The sequence below is a fragment of the Ornithorhynchus anatinus genome, chromosome 19 (assembly GCF_004115215.2).
Source record: "Ornithorhynchus anatinus isolate Pmale09 chromosome 19, mOrnAna1.pri.v4, whole genome shotgun sequence".
NCBI classification, from domain to species: Eukaryota; Metazoa; Chordata; class Mammalia; order Monotremata; family Ornithorhynchidae; genus Ornithorhynchus; species Ornithorhynchus anatinus.
In genome coordinates, this window is record NC_041746.1 from 15,914,628 (window position 1) to 15,938,455 (window position 23,828).

The 23,828-nt window shown below is 48.6% G+C and overlaps 1 protein-coding gene and 1 long non-coding RNA gene across 2 annotated transcripts in view; one reads left to right on the plus strand and one right to left on the minus strand.

Moving 5' to 3' along the window:
• Window positions 1-14,560, plus strand: part of GLP1R (glucagon like peptide 1 receptor) — a 41,881-nt gene extending 27,321 nt beyond the window's left edge. The window contains exons 9-14 of the mRNA XM_039914860.1: window positions 4,059-4,119; window positions 4,659-4,728; window positions 5,364-5,452; window positions 6,122-6,260; window positions 7,386-7,427; window positions 14,266-14,560. Coding sequence (XP_039770794.1) covers window positions 4,059-4,119; window positions 4,659-4,728; window positions 5,364-5,452; window positions 6,122-6,260; window positions 7,386-7,427; window positions 14,266-14,421 — 557 coding nt within the window. The 3' untranslated portion in view covers window positions 14,422-14,560. The remainder of the gene's footprint in view (window positions 1-4,058; window positions 4,120-4,658; window positions 4,729-5,363; window positions 5,453-6,121; window positions 6,261-7,385; window positions 7,428-14,265) is intronic.
• Window positions 14,561-16,097: 1,537 nt separating this feature from the next.
• Window positions 16,098-20,457, minus strand: LOC120638998. The gene is made up of 3 exons (XR_005661079.1): window positions 18,935-20,457; window positions 18,561-18,606; window positions 16,098-16,621 (listed from the first exon to the last, which is right to left on the minus strand). It is a non-coding gene; the product is annotated as an uncharacterized LOC120638998 (long non-coding RNA).
• Window positions 20,458-23,828: the final 3,371 nt, after the last annotated feature.

Consider the following 23,828-nt stretch of genomic DNA (forward strand, 5'->3'; position numbering starts at 1 on the left):
CTTCTGACTCCGAGGCCCATCTTCTATCCACTAGACCATTCTGCTTTCCCTCCTTCCTATAGAAACCCATAGAATAATATCAATCAGTCAGTAGCATTTATCAAATGCTATGTGCAGAAAACTGTACTAAATGCTTGGGAGGGTGCAATACTACCGAGTTGATAGACACATTCTCTGCCCAACTGAGCTTGCAGTCTAGAGGGAGAGATAGACATTAATAGAAATAAATAAGTTACAGATAGGTACATTAAGTGCTGTGGGGCTGAGGGTGGAGTAGAGACCCAAAGGGGGTAGTCAATTAGTCAAATGTATTTATTGAACTCTTACTATGTGCTGAGCTCTGTACTAAGTGCTTGGGAGACTACAGTATGACAATAAACAGACATATTCCATGCCCCAAATAACAGTTTTATACAATGGAGTGGATACGAATTCTTCAAGTTGGTCATCCCCCTAGGGCAGAGAAGCAGTGTGGATAGAGCATGGCCTAGAAATCAGGAGATCTTGGGTTCTAATGCCGGCTCTGCCACTTGTCTACTTACTGTGTGACCTTGGGCAAGTCATTTCACTTCTCCGTGCCTCAGTTACCTCGTCTGTAAATTGGGGATTAAGACAGTTGAGCCCCATGTGGGACGTGGACTGTGTCCATCCCGATTTGCTTGTATCCACCCCAACACTTAGTACAAGGCCTGGCATATAGTAAGCACCTAACAAATACCACAATTATTATTATTATTAGGCAGTGGTAGGGAAGGAAATCGACTTCTGCTCCTCCTGAGAAATGGAAAATGGGCCTTCAGGCTTGGTTTCTATAGACCTACCAGGACAGCGTGTTGTTTTTCTACCACTCCGTCCATCTGCCCCAGGCTGATTCGAGCCATCTTTCTGGCTCGGAGCCAAAGGCGATCCGTCAGGGAACACAGCTCCTGGGGAGTCTGGGAGTGATAAGGTACAGAAGCGGCCAGCAATGGGTCACGGGGACGTCTCCTTAATTTAGGTTCTTCTCCAGGCTGAGTTCATCAGCTATTTTCTAACTGGAAAAAAAGATAAACCCGGCGGGGGTGGGCCGCCTTAATGCTCTCCGCGGGCATCTCTAAAATTGCGGGAAGGTCTTATTGGAGAGATGTTGCCAAATAAAGGCGGAGGGTTCTGGCACGGTGGCGGGTTGGCTGGATGGCCTGCCCTGTGTGAGGCGGCCGCTAATGTCTGTCTGAGAGGCGGCTGGCGTTGGAACCCGGGACACTGTTGTGTCAGGATTGAGGGCTTCACGCTGTCTTTAGAGCTTCGGAAATGATAGACCCCCAGGCTGAGAAACCAGAAGGCACGTTCCCTGTCTCCAGGCAAACCTAGATGGACTAGGGGAGGCCAGCCTGCCCACTTTGCAAACTTTCCAGAGAAGGGAAGGCCATATTCTCCTTCACGCTCCTGTTCCGGGAAGCGAGGCCTCAGCTTCCGGAAGTTCTTCCTGCTGGCTGAACTCCACCTCATCGTCGGTGTTCCCAGCCTTGATTTAGCGCCTTTCTGCCCCGCACAGGGCAAGAGAAAGAGGAATTCAGGGGTCAGAACACACGTAGCGGTCCCAGTCCGACCTACACAACACCCAACTGAGTGTGTGGTTGCGGGTCTTAGGGGACTGGGACTCAGTCAGGGATTGGGACTCTCAGGATCCTCTGTTGACAGCACCCAGGGGCTTCAGCAAGGCCCTCACTGGGGGCAGTGGGGTAGGGCAGGGAAGGGGAGGGTAGCCACGACCCCTCCCCTTGGGGAGCTGAGAGTCTGGTCGAGACAGAGCCCAAAGCGTTCGGTCTAGGCGACTCCAAATAGAATAGAGATGCTGGAGAGTGTAAAGGGGAAGGTGCGGTGAAGAGATGGGGTGTGGGAGGAGACACAGAACCAAAGAACGGTTTCCCCAGAGACCAAGAGCTCAGGGAGAAGGGCTCGGAGAGCTGGGAGGGGTGTACTTATCCAGGATGGGGGTGTCTGGGAGGGGGAGGACTGGCTGGGGAGAGCAGAGATTTTGCCCCCATGGTCTGAAAAAGAAGGTGGTGAAGCAGAGGGGGTCCGGGGTGGCCTGCCGAACTGCTACGACACAGGTACTGAGGCCTGATCCCCCCCAACCCCTTTGCTCCTTCTCCTCCTTTCTCCACCCACTTGCAGGCTCCGCCGCCTGAGGCCTGCCTGCAGACCTCTGTATTTCCTCTAGACTGTAAACTCGTGGGCAGGGAATGTGTCTGTTGGGAAGCCGCAGGGCATAGTGGATAGAGCACGGGCCTGGGAGTCAGGTCACGGGTTCTAATCCCGGCTCCGCCACTTGTCTGCCATGTGACTTCGGGCAAGTCACTTCACTTCTCTGGGCTTCAGTTCCTTCATCTGTAAAATGAGGATTGAGACTGTGAGCACAATATGGGGCAGGGACTGTGTCCAACTCGATTTGCTTGTGTCCACCTCAGTACTTAGCACAATGCCTGGTACATAGTCAGCGCTTAACAGTTACCACAAATATTATCGTTATACTCTCCCCAGTGCTTAGTACAGTGCTCTGCACACAGTAAGTGCTCAATAAATACGGCTGTCTCCCCTCAGCCTCCGCCTCCCTGAGCTTCAGAGTCCTCTAATCTCTCTGCCTCCCTTGACTCATCTCTGGGTCTCTCTCGGGGCCCCTCTCCGAAGTGGAGCGGGCCCAAGTCTGGGCTCCACGGGCAGAACTACAGGGTTGGGGAGATGGGTTGGCCCTTCCCGATGCACCTTGCAGGCCCCTGTGGCCCCGGTGGGGTGATTCAGCCACAGCAGGGGAGCTCACCCGCTGCCCACCCATTGCCACTCTCTGTTTCACGTTTGTTTCAGAGATGGAGCTCACTCTCAGACACACACATGCACAAGGCCGCCTCCCGCCACCCTCAAACATAAGCCCAGCCTCCATATTTGTAACGCTAGAAATACACACTCCTATCAGTGCACCCTCTCCAAACACCCCTGCCCCACTGGAAGAAAGAGAGTTCGGTGATAGGGAGCATGTATATTTTTATGGTATTTGTTAAGTGCTTACTATACACAAACCCTATTCTAAGGGCTGGGGTAGATATAACATGAGTCCCTGTCCCACAGGGACTCATAGAGCACTCACAGCCTTAATTCTCATTTTACAGATGAGGTAAATGAGACACAGAGAAGTGAAATGTCTTGCCCAAGATCACACAGCGAGCGAGTGCTGGAGCTGGGATTAGAACCCAGGTCCTTCTGACTTCCAGACCCGTGCTCTGTCCACTAGGCCATGCTGCGTCCAAGCTATGTGGACCTCAACCTCATATTCCCCTTTAGCCACAGTCATCTACCCATCCTGGCCTGAGGTGACAGGATTTGGGGGTTGGCATAACCTTCCAGGGATATTTGTGCTGCAATTGAAAATCCTCTCTGGCCCCCCTCCTCTTTCCTCCTGCCCGTCCCACCCCACCCCTCCCAGGCCCCTTAGTGAGCAGGGCAAAGGCCTGCTTCACCCTCCCTCCTGTCCTGGTTCAGTCCCTCAGCAACTCAGGCCTCTCTTCCCCACAAGGCCACTGGGCCCAGTTCCTTCCTGTCGGTCTAAGGCTGGGGCCAGAGGCCGTCAGCTTCGGGCATCGGACCTAGCCCACAGAAGGGCAGCTTGGGTGAGTGAGTCTGTGACGACCTGGAATACCCTCCCTCCTCAAAACCAACAGGCAATGACTCTCTCCCCCGCTTCAAAGCCTTATTAAAGGCACATCTCCTCCAAAAGACCTTCACCAAGCCCTCTTTTCCTCTTCCACTCCCTCTCAGTCACCCTTAATTGCTCCCTTTATTCATCCCCCTCCCAGCCACAAAGCACTTACATACATAGCTGTCATTTATTTATTTCTATTAATGTCTGTCTCCCCCTCTAGACTGTAAGCTTGTTGTGGGCAGGGAATGTGCCTGTTATATTGTTCTCTCCCAAGTGCTTAGAACACTGTTCTGTGCAGAGAAAGAGCTCAATAAATATGATTGGCTGCCTGACTGATAGCCATGGTGATGGCAACATCTGATTCTCTGTCCTCTCTCCGAAGGTGTGCCCATGATGTTTGTCATTCCTTGGGGAATAGTCAAGTACCTCTATGAAGATGAAGGGTAGGCGTGCCTTTCTTCCTTCCTCGGGCAGGGTCGGGGCCTGGCTTGGGCAAGAGCCTTGTCAGAGGGGAATCGGGAGCGATGGGGGTGAGTGGGAAGGTCGTTGGGGTGAGGGGTGAGGAGCTGGAGAGATGGGAATGGAGGGATGTGAAGAGGCAAAGCCTGAGTTAACTGAGCATTTAGGTGAAGAAAATGGGGTTGAGGAGGTGGGAAGGATGTGGGAAATAGAAATCGAATAGGGGAGCAGGTTGGGAGGAAGCTGAGGGAAGACACATCAGTCAGTCAAACTTATTTATCGAGGCTTAATGTGTGCAGAGTACTGTACTAAGCTCTTGGGGGAGTCCAATATAGCAGTCACATTCCCTGCCCACGATGAGCAGACACAAGGCTGGGAATTTGGCTGTTGGTGTCCAGGGCTTTCCTCCCCCCACCCCGCTGAGCAGCCCCACCGTGGTGGGAAGAACTTGTGGACCAGGGGAAGGGGGTTTTTTCTGGGCCTGGGATTGGGTTCATCACCCCCGATTCTCGTGTCTCCTCAGCTGCTGGACCAGGAACACAAACATGAACTACTGGCTGATCGTCCGGCTCCCCATCCTCATCTCCATAGGGGTGAGGGGCGGCGGGGGAGGCTGAGGGTGGGGAAAGGAGTGGGGACCAAACAGAGCTCAGAAACCTGGCTCAGGAGAGTGGCTTGGAAGTTGCTTGGGCCATGCACGGTTAAGGAAGTGTCCCTGCCAACCCAGTGGCAGGGACTCTGGGTGGGAAGGCGCAGCAACCCTGCAACTCCTTCCTGCCACTTCCCTGCCCTTCCTGAAGCCCCTTTGCCCTCCTCAAGGCCCCAGGATATCATTTGTTTCCCAACCTTCCCTTGGACGATTTTCACAGGCTGCCTCCCAAAGTACAGCCGGAAACACTGAAGCTCGGAAAGGCCAAGACCCCAGCCACATCTGGTCTCAGTTGGGGACAAAAATGTCCTCATGCTACCGGACTCTCCCCACCCTCTCTCCCTACTCCCTTCCACCCCCACTCCGATTCCGAGCCCGGTAGTTGGGGCAACATTCTGGCTTAGTTGTGGTGGGCTGGGCCTGCTCTGGTCAGCACGGGAGGGAAGGTCTGCGGAGTCATCCTGGATATTGCCTATGGGGGCTGTTTCTTGGTGCAACGGGATCGGGGGGAGGGGTCCCTGTGTCCCTACACCCCCCAGGAGCGCAGTAATTGCTCTTCCCCCTTCCTCTCTCTGCCAGGTGAACTTCCTCATTTTCATCCGCGTCATCTGCATCATCATTTCCAAGCTGCAGGCAAACCTGATGTGTAAAGCTGATACCAAATGCAGGCAAGTGGCTTTTAGTTGTGGAATATCATCAGTCCTCAAGGAGTCTACCCCGTGGGAGACAGACAACGTCTAGGTCATTCATTCATTCATTCAATCGTATTTATTGAGGGCTTACTTTGTTGAGAGAACTGTACTAAGCGCTCGGGAGAGTACAGTGTAACAATAAACAGACACATTCCCTGCTCACAATGAGCTTACAGTCTAGAGGGGTAATGGAAATCCACAGATAAACTGATAAACCAAAAGCCCCATAGCAGCATAGACCACAAATGACGTCTGTGACACCCCCAGGAGCTGACTTCCTGAAAAGGTGCCTCTGAACCCACTGTTATCTTCTTCGCTGACTTCGACATCTGATTCCTCAAAGACTCTATCTCCCCTCTCCCCACTTGGCCCACTGTGTGGGGTTTTCAATCGACAGTATTTATTGAGTGCTCACCGTGTGCAGAGTTCTGCACTAGGCATCTGGGAGAGTACTATCCAGTGTTTATCCACAATCTCTGCCCTTGAAGAGTTCACAATCTAGAGCTGAAAGGGAGGCACTGGATCCTGAATCTCCCCTTACCCCTGGGGTGACCAGTTGGTACAGGAGCTGCATTTAAGGTCCAGATTCCCCACCCACCCCTGCCTTCCTTTGGCTCCCACTTGGTACCCCCTCTGCCTTTTCAGACTGGCCAAATCCACCCTGACCCTCATCCCACTGCTGGGGACGCATGAGGTCATCTTCGCCTTCGTGGTGGATGAGCACGCCCGGGGGACCCTGCGCTACGTCAAGCTGTTTGCTGAACTCTCCATCACCTCCTTCCAGGTAGGAGGCAGGGAATGGGAGAGGCAAGAGGAACTAGGGAGGACCGGGAATTACAGGGGATAAAGGTGGGGAGGTCTCGTGGCTAATAACTATGGGAGCCTACAATAATATTTGTGTTTTGGGGGTTTTTTTTTAATGGTCTTTGTTAAGCGCTTCCTTTGTGTCGAGCACTGTTCTAAGCGCGTGGGTAGATACGAATTACTCAGACACAGTCCTGTGCCACATGGGACTCACAGTCTAAGTAGGAAGGAGAATAGGGATTGATTCACCATCTTGAATTGAGGAAGCTGAGGCACAGAGAAGCTAAGTGATTTGCCCAAGGTTACCCAGCAGACAAGTAGTAGAGCTGGGATTAGAACCCAGGTCCTCTGGCTCCCAGACTCATGCTTTATCCATTAGGCCATGCTGCTTCCCTACGTGCTTACTCTGGGCCAAGCACTGGACTAAGCGCTGGGGGTGATACAAGATAAGTGGGTCAGACACAGTCCCTGTCTCACACAGAGCTCACATTCCATAAGGATGCACTCCTAAGAGGGAGGGAGAACAGGTCCTGAATCTCTACAGATGAGGAAATTGTGACCTAGAGAAGGTAAATGACTTGCCCAAGCCCACACAGAAGGCAAGTGGCAGAGCTAAGAAGGGTTGGAAAAAAAAATCATGAGTGAGCTGTTGCCTTATTAAAGGGAATCTCTGGAATTTGTAGGGGAAAGCTGGGGATGAGAAAAGGCTTAAGGAGGATAAGCTGGATCAACACGAGGTCCAAGGAGATTTTTGAGAGGCAAATGTTTGGGATTTTTGAAGGTCATTCTCTAAGGCTGTGGGTGGTTGTCAGGGAGAGAAACTACCTCCTGGCGCCTTCGAGCGGCCTGTGGCCGTGGTCAGATTTGGGTAACTGTTGTCGTGTGGGCCTACCTGTCTACTTGTCTTGTCACAGCTAACACCCTTATGCCCTCCTGGGATTTTGAAACCTGCCCCGTCCACCTGGACCTCACCCCTCCCCCGACCCCTGGCCCCTGACCCCCGTGCCTCCATGGGGAGCTTCCGGGGCTTCCCCTAAGGGGCAGGGCTGCCCCCCCAGGGGTGATTGGTTGCTTGGAGAGCTCATCAGTTGGATTTGGATTTCAGGGGCTGATGGTTGCCATCCTCTACTGCTTCATCAACAACGAGGTAAGAGGCAGGCCCCCGGGGGCTGGAGGGGGACGGATGGATGGCACACAGGAAGAGGGGGACGAGGCAGAGGAGGTGGAGGGGCTGATGGTGTAAGCGTTGAGGGGCAGCGGGCAATTTCTCAGACCAGTCCACGGCACCCAGAACGATGGGTCCGGCTTTATTTTGATTTCCATGTGTATCCTTTGAGGGCAGTGAGCAGAACCAGGAGCACTTTGGGGGGAGGTACGAACTTCAAAAATGATTCCCCCTTCCCTCAGCCCCAAAGCACTTATGTTCATATCCATAATTTATTTATATCAATAACTGCCACCCCCTCTAGACTGTAAACTCACTGTGGGCAGGAAATGTTTCTACCAACTCTGATATTTTGTACTCTTACTACAGTGCTCTGCACACAGTAAGCGCTCAATAAATACGATCGATTGAGCCCCCAAACCTCAGTACAAAGATCACTGCTCCCCAAATGAAATCTCTGCATGTGTTCATGTGTTTGTTGTGGGCAGGGAATGTGTCTGTTTATTGTTATATCGTACTTTCCCAACTGTCAGTATAGTGTTTTGTGCATAGTAAGTGCTCAATAAATACGATTGAATGAATTAATGAATGCTTCCCCTCACTACTTCCTTCCCTTCCCCATACACTGAATTCTCCTTGAAGAGGTAATAATAATAATAATAATGTTGGTATTTGTTAAGCACTTACTATGAGCCGAGCACTGTTCTAAGCGCTGGGGTAGACATAGGGGAATCAGGTTGTCCCACGTGGGGCTCACAGTCTTCATCCCCATTTTACAGATGAGGGAACTGAGGCACAGAGAAGTTAAGTGACTTGCCCACGGCTTCGCCACCCCAGAAAGGGCACGTTAATTCACAGCCTTTCCGTGGTGAATAAGAATAATCAATCGATCAACCAATCCTATTTACTGAGTACTTATTGTGGGTTGCTTATTGAACTAAGCTCTTGGGAAAGTTTAGTATAACAGAGTTGGTAGACACCGATTAGACTGTGAGCCCGTCACTGGGCAGGGATTGTCTCTATCTGTTGCCGAATTGTACATTCCAAGCGCTTAGTACATAGTAAGCACATAGTAAGCGCTCAATAAATACTATTGAATGAATGAATGAACGTTCTCTACCCACAATTAGCTTACAGTTTAGAGCGGGATACAGACATTAATATGAATAAATAAATTATGGATATGCTCATAGTGATGTGGGGCTGATTAAATAATAATGGTGGTATTTGTTAAGCGCTTACTATGTGCAGAGCACTGTTCTAAGCGCTGGGGTAGATACAGGGTCATCAGGTTGTCCCACGTGAGGCTCACAGTTAATCCCCATTTTACAGATGAGGTTACTGAGGCACAGAGAAGTTAAGTGACTTGCCCACAGTCCCACAGCTGACAAGTGGCAGAGTCGGGATTCGAACCCATGACCTCTGACTCCCAAGCCCGGGCTCTTTCCACTGAGCCACGCTGCTTAAAAGGTGCAAATTCAAGGGCAAGGGTGATGCAGAAGATAGTGGGAGAAGAGAAAGTGAGGTCTTAGTCGGGGAAGGCCTCCTGGAGGAGATGTGCTCTCATTAAGGCTTTGAGGTGGAGAAAGTAATTGTCTGTTGGATATGAAGAGGGAGGGAGTTTCCGGGCCGGGGGCGGGATGTGGGCGAGGGGTCAGAGGCGAGATAGACAAGATGGAGGTACAGGAGTAGGTTGGCATTAGAGGCATGAAGTGAGCAGGCTGAACTGTAGTAGGAAATCAGGGAGGGAGGGTGGTCTGGGGGGGGGGCAAGGTGATTGAACGTTTTAAGGCCAATGGTGAGGAGTCTCTGTTGTGGAGGTGGTTGGGGAACCACTAGAGGTTCTTGAGAAGTGGGGAAACATGGACCGACTGATTTTGTAGAGCAGTGATCCGAGCGGCGGAGTGAAGAATGAGCTGGAGTGAGGAGAGACAGGAGGTAGGGAAATCAGCAAGGAGGCTGATGCAGTAATCAAGGCCGGTTAAGATAATAAAGGTGGTACGTGTTAAGGGCTTACTGTGTGCTGACCACTGACCTACGCACTGGGGTGGATTCCAAATGTGCTGAGCGGACTCAGTCCCCACCCCACACAGGGGCTCTCAGTCTAAAGGGGAGGAAGAACAGGTAATTAATCACTATTTCATAGCCGAGGAAACCGAGGCCCAGGGTCCCACAGCAACTAAATAGCGGAGCTGGGACTAGAATCCTGGTCTCCTGACTCCCGAGCTCATGATCTTTCTATTAGGCCACACTGCTTCTCGCTTGGGTCTTTCTTTGGGTCTTGGGTCTTTGGAGGCGACTCTTCCCCTCCAAACTGGCTTTGAGGCAGGCAGTCGTGCAATGTCGCTGTGCTCCAAACCCGGCCCGGCTGTAGGTTGGGGGGGGGGGGCAGAAAGTCACACATTCGGAGAGTGGAGGGGAGGCTGCATTTCTCACACCTGTGCTCAACTCTCACAGAGCTAGGAAAAGGGTATATGCTACCCTGCCGTGAGCTGACCCAGAGAAAGTGAATGACGGTCCGCCTCCTCCCTTAGGAAGGAAGATGCCGCTTGATTTGCAGCCTGTTCTGGCGGGGAGCGTGAGTTACCAGAGAGCCAGGGGCATCGGGGATATTGCACCCGGGGGTTCTGGCTTGGCCGAGGGGGAAGTCAGCCCTTCTGGAGGTTGGTGTCCTGTAAGGTGTCCTTTCCCTATGTCCTGTAAGTGAGTCTGCCCATTCCAAGGATGGGGAGGACTGGATGGTTGCCTTGGCACCCTGGGGAGCCGCCTGGCTTCTTCCCTCTAGCTCTAGGTCAGCCACACTGGCACAGTTGCCCCCCAGAAGAGAGCACAGCGAGTAATAATAACGTTGGTATTTGTTAAGCGCTTACTATGTGCAGAGCACTGTTCTAAGCTCTGGGGTAGATAGAGGGTAATCAGGTTGTCACACGTGAGGCTCACAGTTAATCCCCATTTTACAGATGAGGTAACTGAGGCACAGAGAAGTTAAGTGACTTGCCCACAGTCACACAGCTGACAAGTGGCAGAGCCGGCATTCGAACCCATGACCTCTGACTCCCAAGCACTGAGCTCCTTTGGCTGGATAGAGAAGCAGCGTGGCCTAGTGGAAAGAACCTGGGCCTGTAATTTATCATTTATAAACTATCTAATAATACTGTAATATATGTACATATCTGTAATTTACTTCTGTTAATGCCTGTCTTCCCCTCTAGGTTGTAAACTCCTGGTGGGCAGAGAGTATGTCTGTTCATTATTATATTGTATTCTCCCAAGTGCTTAATACAGCAAACCCTCAATAAATACAATTGACTGAGAGTCAGAGGACCTGGATTTTAATCCCAGCTCTGCCACTGTGTGATCTTGGGCGAGTCACTTTGATTTCTTCATCTGTCAAATGGAGATTAAATCCTATTCCCTCCTACCTAGACTTTGTGGGACAGTGAATGTGCCCAACCCATCTTGTATCTTAGTGTAGTGCTTGGCACAGGGTAACAGATTAACAAGTACCATTATTATTATTACTATTATTATTCAGGCATCAGACTATCAGCTGTGCGACTATGGGCAAGCCACTTAACTTCTCTGTGCCTCAGTTACCTCATCTGTAAAATGGGGATTAAGACTGTGAGCCCCACGTGGGACAACTTGAATACCTTTTATCTACCCCAGGGTTTAGAACAGTGCTTGACACATAGTAAGCGCTTAACAAATATTTTTATCAAGTGTCTTACGTAGGGTCACACAGCAGACAAGTGGCGGAGCCGGGATAAAGTGAGAAGGAATGGGATGGGAAACCCGGGTGGGGTGGGGGATTATTTTGTGGGAATAGGGTGTAATAGAGAGAAAGTCCCGAGCTGTAGCAGCGGATCTGTCGATCCAGTGTGCCGTGGCAAATTCCTCTGGTAAGGGGCGATTCAACCGCTCCCAGCTGTGGGAGAAATCCACAAATTCTGAGCTGCCATTAGGGGAGTCGTTAAAGGGCCTGTCCGGAGGCAATGGGCGAACGGCGCTATCAAGTCCTTAGTTGTTGATGGGTGATTGTTGACACGTTGTTACCTCTTTAGTGAGTCACAGTTCTTCTTCTTTGATGATGATGATGATGGTGTTAAGCGGTTACTATGTGCCGTGCACTCTTCTAAGCGCTGAGGGGGATACAAGGTGATGAGGTTGTCCCCCCTGGGACTGGCAGTCTTAATCCACATTTTACAGATGGGGTCCCTGAGGGCCAGAGAAGTGATTCATTCATTCAATAGTTTTTATTGAGCGCTTACTATGTGCAGAGCACTGTCCTAAGCGCTGGGAATGTACAATTCGGCAACGGATAGAGATGTGACTTACCCAAAGTCACACAGCTGAGGTGGGGGGCTGGGCCCCGGTGGGCAGAGGGATGAGGGGGTGGGGCATTGGTAGAAGAATGATCCGGGCGGCAGAGTGAAGGATGGACTGGAGTGGGGAGAGAGAGGAGGCAGGGAGGTCATTCAGTCAGTCAGTAGTATTTATTGAGCGCTTACTATGTGCAGAGCACTGTACTAAGCGCTTGGAATGGACAATTCGGCAACAGATAGAGACAATCCCTGCCCAATGACGGGCTCACAGGTCAGCCAGGAGGCTGATCGAGTCATCCAGGCGGGACAGGATGAGCGATCGGTTGAACGCCTTAGCAGTTTAGATGGAGAAGAAAGGACTCGTTTTAGCGACATCGTGAAGGTAATCATTCGATCGCATTTATTGATGATGATGATGATGGCATTTGTTAAGCGCTTACTATGTGCCAAGCACTGTTCTAAGCACTGGGCTTACTGGATGCGGAGCACTGTCCTAAGCGCTTGGGAGTGACAGTACACCAATCTAATCCCGGCTCTTCCGCTCGTCGGCTGTGTGGCCTTGGGCAAGCCGATTCATTTCTCTGGGCCTCAGTGACCTCATCTGCCAAATGGGGGTGAAAGCTGGGAGCCCTTTGCGGGACAGAGACTGTATCCAACCTGATTGGCTTGTACCCACCCCGGCGCTTAGTACAGTGCTTGACACATAGTAAGCGCTTAACAAATACCAGAATTATTATTATTATTAACAGTAAAGAGTCGCGTTTCCTGCCAACAACGAGAAAACTGGTTTGCTCTGAAAAGGCTCCTTGGGGGCTAGGACTTTCCCGTCTGCACTTTGCCCTTCCCCACTCGCCCGTGGGCTGGTCTGACTCTTCCATCAGTGATGGCTCGGTTCCCCGGCACGGATTTAATCAATCGATGATATTTATTGAGCGCTTGCGGTGTGTAGAGCATGGCACTAAACGCTTGGGAGGGTACAACAGAGTATTCCCTGCCCACAAGGAGATCTAATGTAACCTTTGCTTCTTTTTTGATGGTGTTGGTTAAGCTCTTACTATGTGGCAAACGCTGTTCTAAACGCTGGGAGAGATACAGGTTAATTAGGTTGTCCCGCATGGGGATTACGGTAATAATAATGGTATTTGTTGAGCGTTTACTATATGCACTGTTCTAAGCGCTGGGGCTTAGAACAAGGTAATCAGGTTGCCCGACGTGGGGCTTGCAATCTTAATCCCCATTTTGCAGATAACTGAGGCACAGAGAAGTGAAGTGACTTGCCCGAGGTGACAGGGCAGACAGGATTAGAACCCACGTCCTCTGCCTTCCAAGCCCATGCTCTTTCTACTAAGCCGCGTTGCTTCTCCATGCTGCTTTTACACGGTCTTTTCAAGACCTTCAGTCCGGCCCATCCATAGGACTTCTGTCCTGTCATCCATTCGATCGTATTTATTGAGCGCTTAGTGTGTGCAGGACACTGTACTAAGCGCCTGGGAGAGGACAATAGAACAATAAACAGACACGTTCCCTGCCCACAGTGAATTTAGACTCGGCGGCGGTGTGTCTGCCTTCTTCCAGATGGATGGGGGGGGGCTCAGACCGGGACGGGGGCTGCAGCTGGATGGAGAGGCCATGCTGGAGGTTAGGAGAAAAATAAGCGCTTTCCCTCTCCCAGTTCCCCCTTCTCTCTCTCTAATATAATAAAAAGCACCGTGATGGATTGAAAAAAGGTATTAAGTTGCATCACCGAGTTCAGAGCTGGGGAGAGACTGCTTGGTCCACCTGGCTCATCCCTCTCGAGGAGACAAAGAGACGGGAAACATAAACCATGTTTATTGGGGTATTCGTGTAAAAGCCCGAAGGCCTTGACTGTGTCGTTGAGTAACCCCTTCCCCTGCACCCCCCCCCCCCAACCACCTTGGCCCAGTCTCCCCCAGTAATCTGATAACAGGGACCATTTGGAGGTCAGTGATTTTGCGTGTGATTGTTCTGTCTCCTTGAGCGTGGTCTAGTGGCTAGAAAACGGCCCTGGGAGTCGGAAGGTCATGGGTTCTAATCCTGATTCCCTCACTTGTCTGCTGTGGGACCTCGGACCAGTCATTTTACTTATCTGGGCCTCAGTTATTTCATCTGTTAAATGGGGATGAAGACTGTGGCGCAAGTCCCTTTGCTTTTCTGGGCCTCGGTTACCCCATCCGTAAAATGGGGATTGACTGGGAGAGAGCTCCAATTTAGACTTACCCCTAAACGTTTAGGACAGTGCTTGGCCCATAGTAAGCACTGAGCAAGTACCATCATTATTATGAATCCAATGTAGTTACGGTTATTATACCATCATCATCATTATTATTGTCACTGGGAGCTCGATGTGGGACAGGAACCCTGCTTGTATTCCACTCCTTCCCCCCCAGCGCTTAGTACAGTGCTTGCCACCTAGTAAGCGCCCCATAAATAGCACCGTTATTATTATGATCGTTTCCCTGCGCTTCTCCTGAAAGGTCCAGGCTGAATTTCGGAAGAGCTGGGCGCGCTGGAGGCTGGAGCGTTCGTCCATCGAGAGGGACAGCAGCATGAAACCCACCCAGTGTCCAGCCGGCAGCCTAAGCAGCGCAGGTAGCGTCTACGCGGCCACTTGCCAGGCCTCCTGCAGCTAAGACTGCCCATCATCCCTCTCGCCGGGTCGGAGGAAAAGCAATTTAACCGGATTATCTCACTGGGAGGGGTAAATTATCACCTGCTTTGCAGAGGAGGAGTTGGATTTTCTGCCCGTAAAGGCACAAGGCCTCCAGGTGTCCACAGACAGACCAGCAAATCAACACAGGTGGCAAACGCGAGGTCAATGGCTTATTAGTTGGGTGGGAGGGGAGAAGTCCCGGCTCGGGGAGTCATTGATGAAAACTGCCCCGGGGGGTGCAGACGATATCTTTGTTCTAACTCTTCCAGGCCACTGGCGTTTGCCCACTTACAAGAGACCTTAAACGGCCTCATTTTTTTCCAACCCCAGCCATCGCAGTGCATTTCCGGGCCCACCTCCTTGGCTGGCATCCTATCATTATTATTAATCGTATTTATTGAGCACTTACTGTGTGCAAAGCACTGTATTAAGTGCTTGGGAGAGTACACTATGACATCAAAAACATTCCCTACCCCCCCCAACGAGCTCACAGTCTAGAGGGGAAGATAGACATTAATAGAAATAGATAAATACTAAAAGGGGGATCCCTCTCTGAGGCTGGGGAGATGGTAGAGGCCAATTACCAGTTACCAATTCTGGACCAAAAGCACTGGTTGATGTTGGCGTGAAGGTCACTTTTCTTGCTCTGTAGATTCCACGCTCTGCCTGCGAACCATCCTCAGTTTCTAGCAGGCCTGATGGCGATGCCCTCTGATGGGGCTGGTGCCCGGAGGGAAACCGGGGGTCCCCCAGTCAAGGCTGCTGCTGTTCAAGTGCTCCCCTCTCTTGCTCCATAAGCAATCCCTTGGGTCAGCTCTTAAAGGAAGCAAGCTTGGCTGGGGCCTACTTCACCACAAAAGCTGCAGATGCTTTCCTTATTCAGGCATCCTCTTCTCCACCTCCCTGGCTGGTGATTCTTTTCCCTCTCCGCATATCTACCTTCCATCATCTTTCCATTTGTTCTGGGAAGAGTCACCCCCCTTCTACCCCCGCCCCCAAAAAAGGGCAGGGAGAGATAGAGGAATGTTGTCCCTTCTGACAGTGGGTCCAAACCACCCCTGGGCATGGAGCAGGTGGCCACTTGCATTTCTTTGCAAACCCCACCACTGGGAACTTTCTTTTCCCTCCCAGCTTTAATATTAATAAGAATGATGATGCTTGTTAGGTGCTTACTCTGTGCCAAGCACTGTTCTAAGCGCTGGGGGAGATACAAGGTAATCAGGTGATCTCACGTGGGGCTCACCATCCTAATTCTCATTTTACAGAGGAGGTAACAGGCACAGAGAAGTTAAGTGACTTCCCCAAAGTCACACAGCTGACAAGTGGCAGAGTCGGGATTAGGACCCACGACTTCTGACTCCCAAGCTAAACTACGCTGCTTTTGCCCTGTTACGGTGAATATTCTACATTCATTCATTCAATCGTATTTATTAAGCACATACCGTGTGCAGAGTACTGTACTAAGCACTTGGGAAAGTACAAGACCACAATAAAGAGTGACCCTGTCCACAACGGGGTCGCAGTTGGGGGATGGGGGCGGGCAGATTACAGATATACAAATAAATTGCTATGGGACTGGGAGAAGGGGAAAGAGTAAAGGGATTAAGTCAGGGCGATGCAGAAGGGAGTGGGAGATGAGAAAAACTATGTGCGTCTTCTCCTCCTCCTACCTGAAAGGGAAAGTAATGGCCTCTGATATCTTCCGTTTGGGGAGTGGGGAAACGTTGGGTTATTTGCTTGTGTTTTATGCTTATTAGCTTTTGCCCTGCTCCTAATTTGGAAAAATCAGGCCAGTGGCCACACTGCTGCGACTCTCCTGTAGAAGAAAAGCTCCAAGCAGCAGCCTCGATTAACCGATTCTAGGAGCAAGAAGCTTTCGGAACAGAAGATAACTTTGGCCAATGCCAGGGGAGAGCACTCTTGAGGACTCAATCTCCCCCTTCACTTCTTTCCAAACCCCTTCTCCGCTGGCTCCTCAGGGACCCCTGATTTATGGAGGAAATTATGGGGCCCTACAAATACATCCAGCAGAAACTTTCTTACCGTTCAGCTTCAGAGAAGCGGGGCGTCTTTGCTGATAGGGAATGTAAACGGTTTTGTCTTAGGCTCAGTTTGTTTCCAAGAGCAGATGAAAGCAATCCCACTGCTGATGACAAATGTGGAGTCGAGCCTGTGCGAGTCTTTCAGTTTGGGAGGAAAAAACAAAACAAAAATCAGCCTCTTGAGGTGCGTGACTACATTGTTATGAAGGTAGGCGGGGACACAGGAACTGTGAGAATTTAGACCATGGCGGGGGTGTCAGAAGCAGATAGTTGAGCCTGTACATAATATGTCTCTCCCTGGGGGCGGTGTCTGCTCTGCTAGATGAAAAGAACACCCCCCAAAACACAAACAAAAAACCCCAGCTTGCACTGGCTCCTCCATTTTATGCTGTGAAAAAGGATGATTTCTTCTTTATGGCCAGTTACCTATCTGATGCCAGATGCCAGTAAAGGAATGATTAACAACGTAATAATAATAATAATGGCATTTGTTTAGCGGCTTACTATGTGCCAGGCACGATACTAAGCGCTGGGGTGGATTCAAGCAACTCAGGTTGGACACCGTCCCTGTCCGATGTGGGGCTCCCAGTTTCATTCCCCATTTTACAGATGAGGTAACTGAGGCTCAGTGAAGTGAGGTGACTTGCCTAAGGTCACACAGCAGACAAGTGGCGGAGCTAGGATTAAAAATGTCTGCCCAACGCTCATACTATTAATACTCATTTGAGTGACAGGGTACTAGGCCAAGCTGAACTCTGTAAACTCCTCCCCATTTCCCCCTTGCTAGTCGAATCCAAGGCAGGCTGAAATCCTCCAGGCCCCTCGGTTTCTCTTTAAATACCTGGTATCACAAGCCTTAAACTTAGAAAATCTTTTCCTGTTTGTCTCTGTCTTTTGTGCTCGTATTGTTGAGTGTTGAAGCCTTGTCCCTGTGTTTTCTGTTAAGATCTATTCTGCAATAACCCTGTTAGAGTGTGAACTGGGGATTATCCTGTAGATAGATACGCAGACCGTCAACATCTCTGATATCAGAACCCTGGATAGTAGCCGGGGTCCTAAAATCACTTTACATTACCCAAAAAAGTGGGTAATCAGTCGATCGTATTTGAGTGCTTACTGTGTGCAGAGCACTGAACTAAGTGTTTGGTGCCATACAATAAAAAAGACACATTCTCTGCCCACGACGAGTTCGCAGTCTAGAAGGGGAGATCGACATTAATATAAACAATCATCTTTCAATCGTGTTTTTTGAGCATTTACTATGTGCAGAGCACTGTACTAAGCGCTTGGGAGAGTACAACGGACCTAGCCCTGAAATCTGCTATACCTTTTCTTAAAAGGACCTTCCTCTGTCTATATCTTACATATTTCAAGTATCGCCTAAAGTGCTTCATTGAGATTGTCCAACCTGAGGGCAAAGATGATGGAATTTCCCAACAGACTGGCTATAAAGACTTTGGAACTGAGACTTGGCAACTAGGAATTGACAATGGGCTAGGGCCACTCGTGTCCTCTTTGGGAGCGGGTGCTACCCAACAGACAATTACCCGTTCCAAGCCTTCTGAAGGCACAGTTCCTCCAAGAGGCCTTCCCTGACTAAACCTCCTTTCTTCTTCTCCCACTCCCTTTTTCGTCACCCTGACTTGCTCCCTTTATTCATCTCCCCTTACATCTATAATTTATGTTCATGTCTGCCTCCATCTCCAGATTGAAGCATGTGTGGGCAGGGAATGTCTATTGTATTGTATTCTCCCGAGCATTTAGTACAGTGCTCTGCACACAGTCAGCATTCAATAAAGACTACTAACAAGGGGCAAGCAAGTAGCACAGTGCACGACCACGAGAGAGTTTTACCCACTCACACACAGAATGACATCAGCCTGATCCCGAAGACTATTAGCTGAAGGCCAGTGTTCAAGCTCAATACAAGAGGGCGAGCAGATGAAAAATTAAAAGAAGCTACTGACAGGGAAAAGTTAGCGATTTTTTTGGGGGGGTGTGGCTGAGAACTTCAATTAGTGTTTTGAACAAAAAGCGGCAAAGTGAGAGTTTGGCATATGATGAAGTCTGAACTCACCAATCCCGATTCTGGAGCTGCAGTTTTCCCCTTTCTCTCTGGTTTTCTGTGGGAGTGTTTGGATGAAGTCAGATGCAGAAACACAAATAAGCGAAAGGGCATGCAAAAAGGGCACCAACAGATTTGTTACTATCTCCCACTCTGATGTTTGGGATCCCAGATAATCCGGGTAGGCTTGGTAAAGTTCATTCACAGAGTATGTATATATGTATATGTAAGCACATTACCGGCAGAGAACATGCTGCTAATTCTGTTGCACTGTCCTGTCCCAAGCGTTTAGTACAGTGCTTTACACATAGTAAGCGCTCAGTAGATGTCATTCATTGATTGATTGACTGATATATCAATACCCACAAAGGAAAATGCTTACTCACCTCTGTCTCTGGATCTGTCTCCGATTCTCTTGAAATGAGCAAATCCAAATTTCAGCAGGCAGGTCCTAAATATCAGCATGTGAAAGGGAAGGTTTGGAAGAGTGATTTTTCCCATTGGGAAGGGTGGGGAGGGAAAGGGAAAAGCTAGGGATAATAGATGGGTCGCCATTAGGGTGAAGATCGAGGAGAGTAAATGTTAGAAACAGGAGTTAGGTAGTCTTTTTTTTCTCATATGCAATTACACATTATTAGTGTTAATAGCTTTTCTGCACCAGGGACGTAAGCCCCTTCTAATCTATCTTCCACATGGGACAAACCCAGAGACAACTGTTTTCCTCTAAAGGGTGAGCCACAGCAGAAGATTTTGAACAATCTCACAAAATCCAGAGATCCTGGGACGGCCCAATCAAGAGGGGATTTATTTAGGACAGAGAACGGTGGGTGTTTGCCTCCTTGCGCTCCCCATGCTTTCATACTGTCCTCTCCCAAATGCTTAGGGCAGTGTTCCACACACATATTAGACGCTCAATAAATACCACTGGTTTACTGGTTAAGGCTCTCCCCATTATAACCCCTGCTGTGCACACTAAAGTAAAATACATTATAAGGGTATATTTTTTTTCTCTAAATTACTTCTACCCTTATAACGCTTGTTTCTCACTTTTGTGAAGAACCGCTATAAAGACTCTAAATAAAATATCTCAGTTTCTTCTCCTGACGATTCTGAGTGAGAATGATGCTAAGTATTTGTCATAAACCAAATTAGCCTGGCCATAATCTCGCTCTCATTTTCTCTTTTTCTAACTCCTCGGTGGATGGAAGAAAGGAGCGTTCACTCCTTTTTAGCAATCCGGGACTGTTCAAATCATTTCCACAAATCAAGGGCATCCCTCTGCAGTTCAAACTATTTCCGTGCATGTCAACGTGACCGGGACAACATTGCCTCTTGGATAGAATTCAGAAAGGATCATGCAGGAAGCCTAAACTGCTTTCACGGCCTGCTCCCTAAGGACCAGCTTTGATCCCAGTCGTTTTGGGATGATCCATGCTTTATCCGCCCATATCAGTTTCCCCTACCTCTGCCTGCTTCTCCAGAGTGTGCCTTGTTGAAAAGTGATTTCACCCCTAATTTAGTGGGGAGAGGTCACAGCAGAGAAAACACATAGATATTTCGAGGAGAGGAGAAGTCTCTCAACACTCTGCTAATAGCCTTCCTGGCATGGTGGGCCACTCAATCCTCCCAATATTTGACACAACATCAGTAATTAGTCAACCCCGAGGAATCTTGCATGACTAATTATGGCTGTGACAAAGAAGTTGAGGGAAAAAAACACAGAAAAGAAAAAAAAAGACTGTGCACTGCTAGTGAACCATCTCCTTCCAAGTTTTAAGAGTAAAATAGACAGTTACTTACGTGCAGAAAGTCGGTGCTCTTGGACAGTGTGAGCCAGCAATCTAATGTTAATGTTTGTATTTGTTAAGTGCTTACTATGTGCCGAGCACTGTTCTAAGCGCTGGGGTAGACATAGGGGAATCAGGTTGTCCCACGTGGGGCTCACAGTCTTAATCCCCATTTTACAGATGAGGGAACTGAGGCACGGAGAAGTTAAGTGACTTGCCCACAGTCACAGAGCCGACAAGTGGCAGAGCTGGGATTCGAACTCATGAGCCCTGACTCCAAAGCCCGAGCTCTTTCCACTGAGCCACGCTGCTTCTCCAAAACTATTGATCTGCAATCGATCAATAGTTTTTATTGTTTACTATGTGCAGAGCGCTATACTAAGCACTTGGGAGAGTACAATACGACCAAATTAGCGGACACATTCCCTGCCAGTAATGGGCTTATCGTCTAGAGGAGGGGTAACCAAGGAGACATGGCACATTCCAAGGGTCAAAAAACAGGCAGGTCCAAAGAGGTCCTTTAAAATTAATTCATTCAATTGTATTTATTAAGCACTTACTGGGTGCAGAGCACTGTACTGAGTGCTTGGGAAAGTGCAATACAACAATAAAGAGTGACAATCCCTGCCCACAGCGAGGTCACAGTCCAGAGGCGGGGAGACAGGCATCAACACAAATAAACAGTGGTCAATGAATTGTACTTTCCAAGTGCTTAGTACAGTGCTCTGCACACAGTAAGCGCTCAATAAATGATTTGTAAATATAAAAATGGCAACAGCAAACACCTGTCACATTTTCGGGCCATCTACTTGTAGTGTACCATGCAGCCGATGTGCTTTTCTTCTATGGTTCTGGTTTGTTTCAGAGGATTAGAAGTTGGTCTCTCCATCCGCATTAAAACAGACCAGCTCACCAGGGCATTTGTGGAGAAAGCTATGTTTCTGTCTTTGCTGTTACAAAGATTATTTGGGCTTTGTGAACTTTTTTTTTTAAAAAAAAAAACCAACAACTTGTGTGATTTAAATGTGATTTCTTGTCGTGTAATTCCACAAAGAAATATGCCAGTCGATCTTACCTGGAAAATGTACATACTGTATACCTTGTACAGATATGAGGGGGCCCGGTACTTTTGATTTTTGCCTTGTTCAACAATTAAAAGCCTGCCACTAATGTGCATTACTTTTTTTTTTCCTTCTCAATGAGATACTGTGATGTCAACTTAGGTGACTCATTGTGCAGAGGGAAAACACACAAAAGATGTGGTTTTCATCCCAAGGAAAAAAAGAATTTTGCTTATTACTCATATAGTGCTTTTCATCTCCAGAGCACTTAACAAGAACTAATTTATCCTCTGCAGGTCATTTCTAGAGTGGCTGGAATGTCATTTAATTAGAGATGTTAGAGAGTGGACAGGGTTTGTACAATGACTGCCTATCAAATGGATGTGGTTTCTAATTCCATTGATGCAACTGATCTCCTTCTATCCAAACACATTCAATCATAAAATCTCATTTTTTGAAAAGTGACAGACCTAGGGCTCTCGTTTGGGAATCAGCTGTAAAAAATTGGGATTCTGTTTTGAGAGCCATCCTCATAGAGATGAACTCTTCCTATTTAAATAATCATTTTCTTGTGGGGTTTACAGCTCGTTTTGTTCCCTATGGCAATTCCACACTAATTTCAGTCTTATCTTACTGTGAATTCCGTTGTGAAGATGAATTCACTTACTGGCATAGCTTCTTATAAACTTTTATAAACTTTTTCACAAGTTTATAGTCAGGTTTGGAGAAGCAGGGTGGTCTAGTGGATAGAGCATGGGCCTGGGGGTCAGAGGAACCTGAGTTCTAACCTCAGCTCCACCGCTTATCTGCTATGTGATCTTGGGCAAGTCACTTTGCATCCTCTGAGCCTCAGTTACTTCATCTGTAAAATGGGGATTAAGACTGTGAACTCCACGTGGGACAAGGACTGTGTCCAATCTGATTAGTTTGTATCTACCCTAGCACCTAGGTTCAGTGCCTGCCACATAATAAGCACTAAAATACCTTGATTATTACTATTATTATTGTTATTATCATCCTCTAATAATAACAATAATAATAATGGTTTTGTTAAGCGCTTCCTATGTGCCAAGCATTGTTCTATGCGCTAGGGGTGCAAGGTTATCAGGTTGTCCCACGTGGGGCTCACAGTCTTAATCCCCATTTTACAGATGAGGTACCGGAAGCATAGAGAAGTTAAATGACTTGCCCAAAGTCACACAGCTGACAAGTGGCAGAGCTGGGATTAGAACCCAGGTCCTCTGACTCCCAAGACCCTGCTCTTTCCTGGCTACTGGAAGTTTTTGATATGAAGACTAATTTCACCTTTGTTATTCTATGTGTTAAGCTCTTACTATGTGCCAGGTACTGAACTAAGCTCTGCGGTAAGAACAAGACAGGCTGGACACAGTCCCTGTCTCTCACAGGGCTCACAGACAATCCCCATTTTACAGATGAGGTAACTGAGGCAGAGCAGTTAAGTGACTGGTCACACAGCAGATACGTGGCAGAGCCGGGATTAGAACCCAGGTCCTTCTGACTCCCAGGCCCGTGCTCTATCCACTAGACCACAGTATTTGGGGGAAGAGGAGAAAATCTACTGACGTAGCAATGCAAATCTAACCTTCTAGTTTCTTTTAGATTGTCATGGGGTCTGGGTGTTGGCTATTAATATGCAGGACCTCTGTTTCACACTCAACCAGCTTCAAGCTCGCTAACATTTACCTGTATTACAAACCCGAAGGAAAAAAAAAAAAATCTATAGGTGAGAATTTAAAGCACTCAGGAGATCTGTGCCCTAGAACTGCTGTGGGGATTAAGGTGGACTAGGAAGAATGTCTGATTTCTCGCTGTCCAGAGTGGAAGAGCAATAATCAGGTCAGTGAATAAGGGTAGGCAGTTATGGCCCCTGGACCCCAGACATGTTAGGTATCTAAAGGTAAATGAGGATGATGAAATGGGATTTGAAAGTATGACTCTGTACATTTTGTAACTAAAGCACAATAAGAACATTATCTTACCTTTTATAGTGTGGTACTCAGCAACCTGCACTTTTTTACACTGAGCTATAAAAAGGAAAGAAATGACCTTTTCCGCCTTTTCATTTGTTCTGCTGAAAGCTCCCGAGTGTTCAAAGCTTACCTGGAAAACTGCATTTAGCTTATCAAGAAAGCACCATTATTCAGAGAATAATAGATAAAGATAATAACGATATCTATCCCTCCTAAATCACATCTAGTGCTCCTAAAAATCATACCTCCACCGAAAGGCTTTCTCTAAGCCCTCATTTTCCTTACTTGCCCTGCCTCCTGTCTCCCCTCTGCACTTGCAACTGTACCTCTTAAGCTCCTTTTTTTTTTCTTTTTTAAAAATGGCATTTGTTAAGCATTTACTATGTACCAGGCACTTCTAAACTCTGGGGTAGATATAAATTAATCAGGTTGGGCACGATC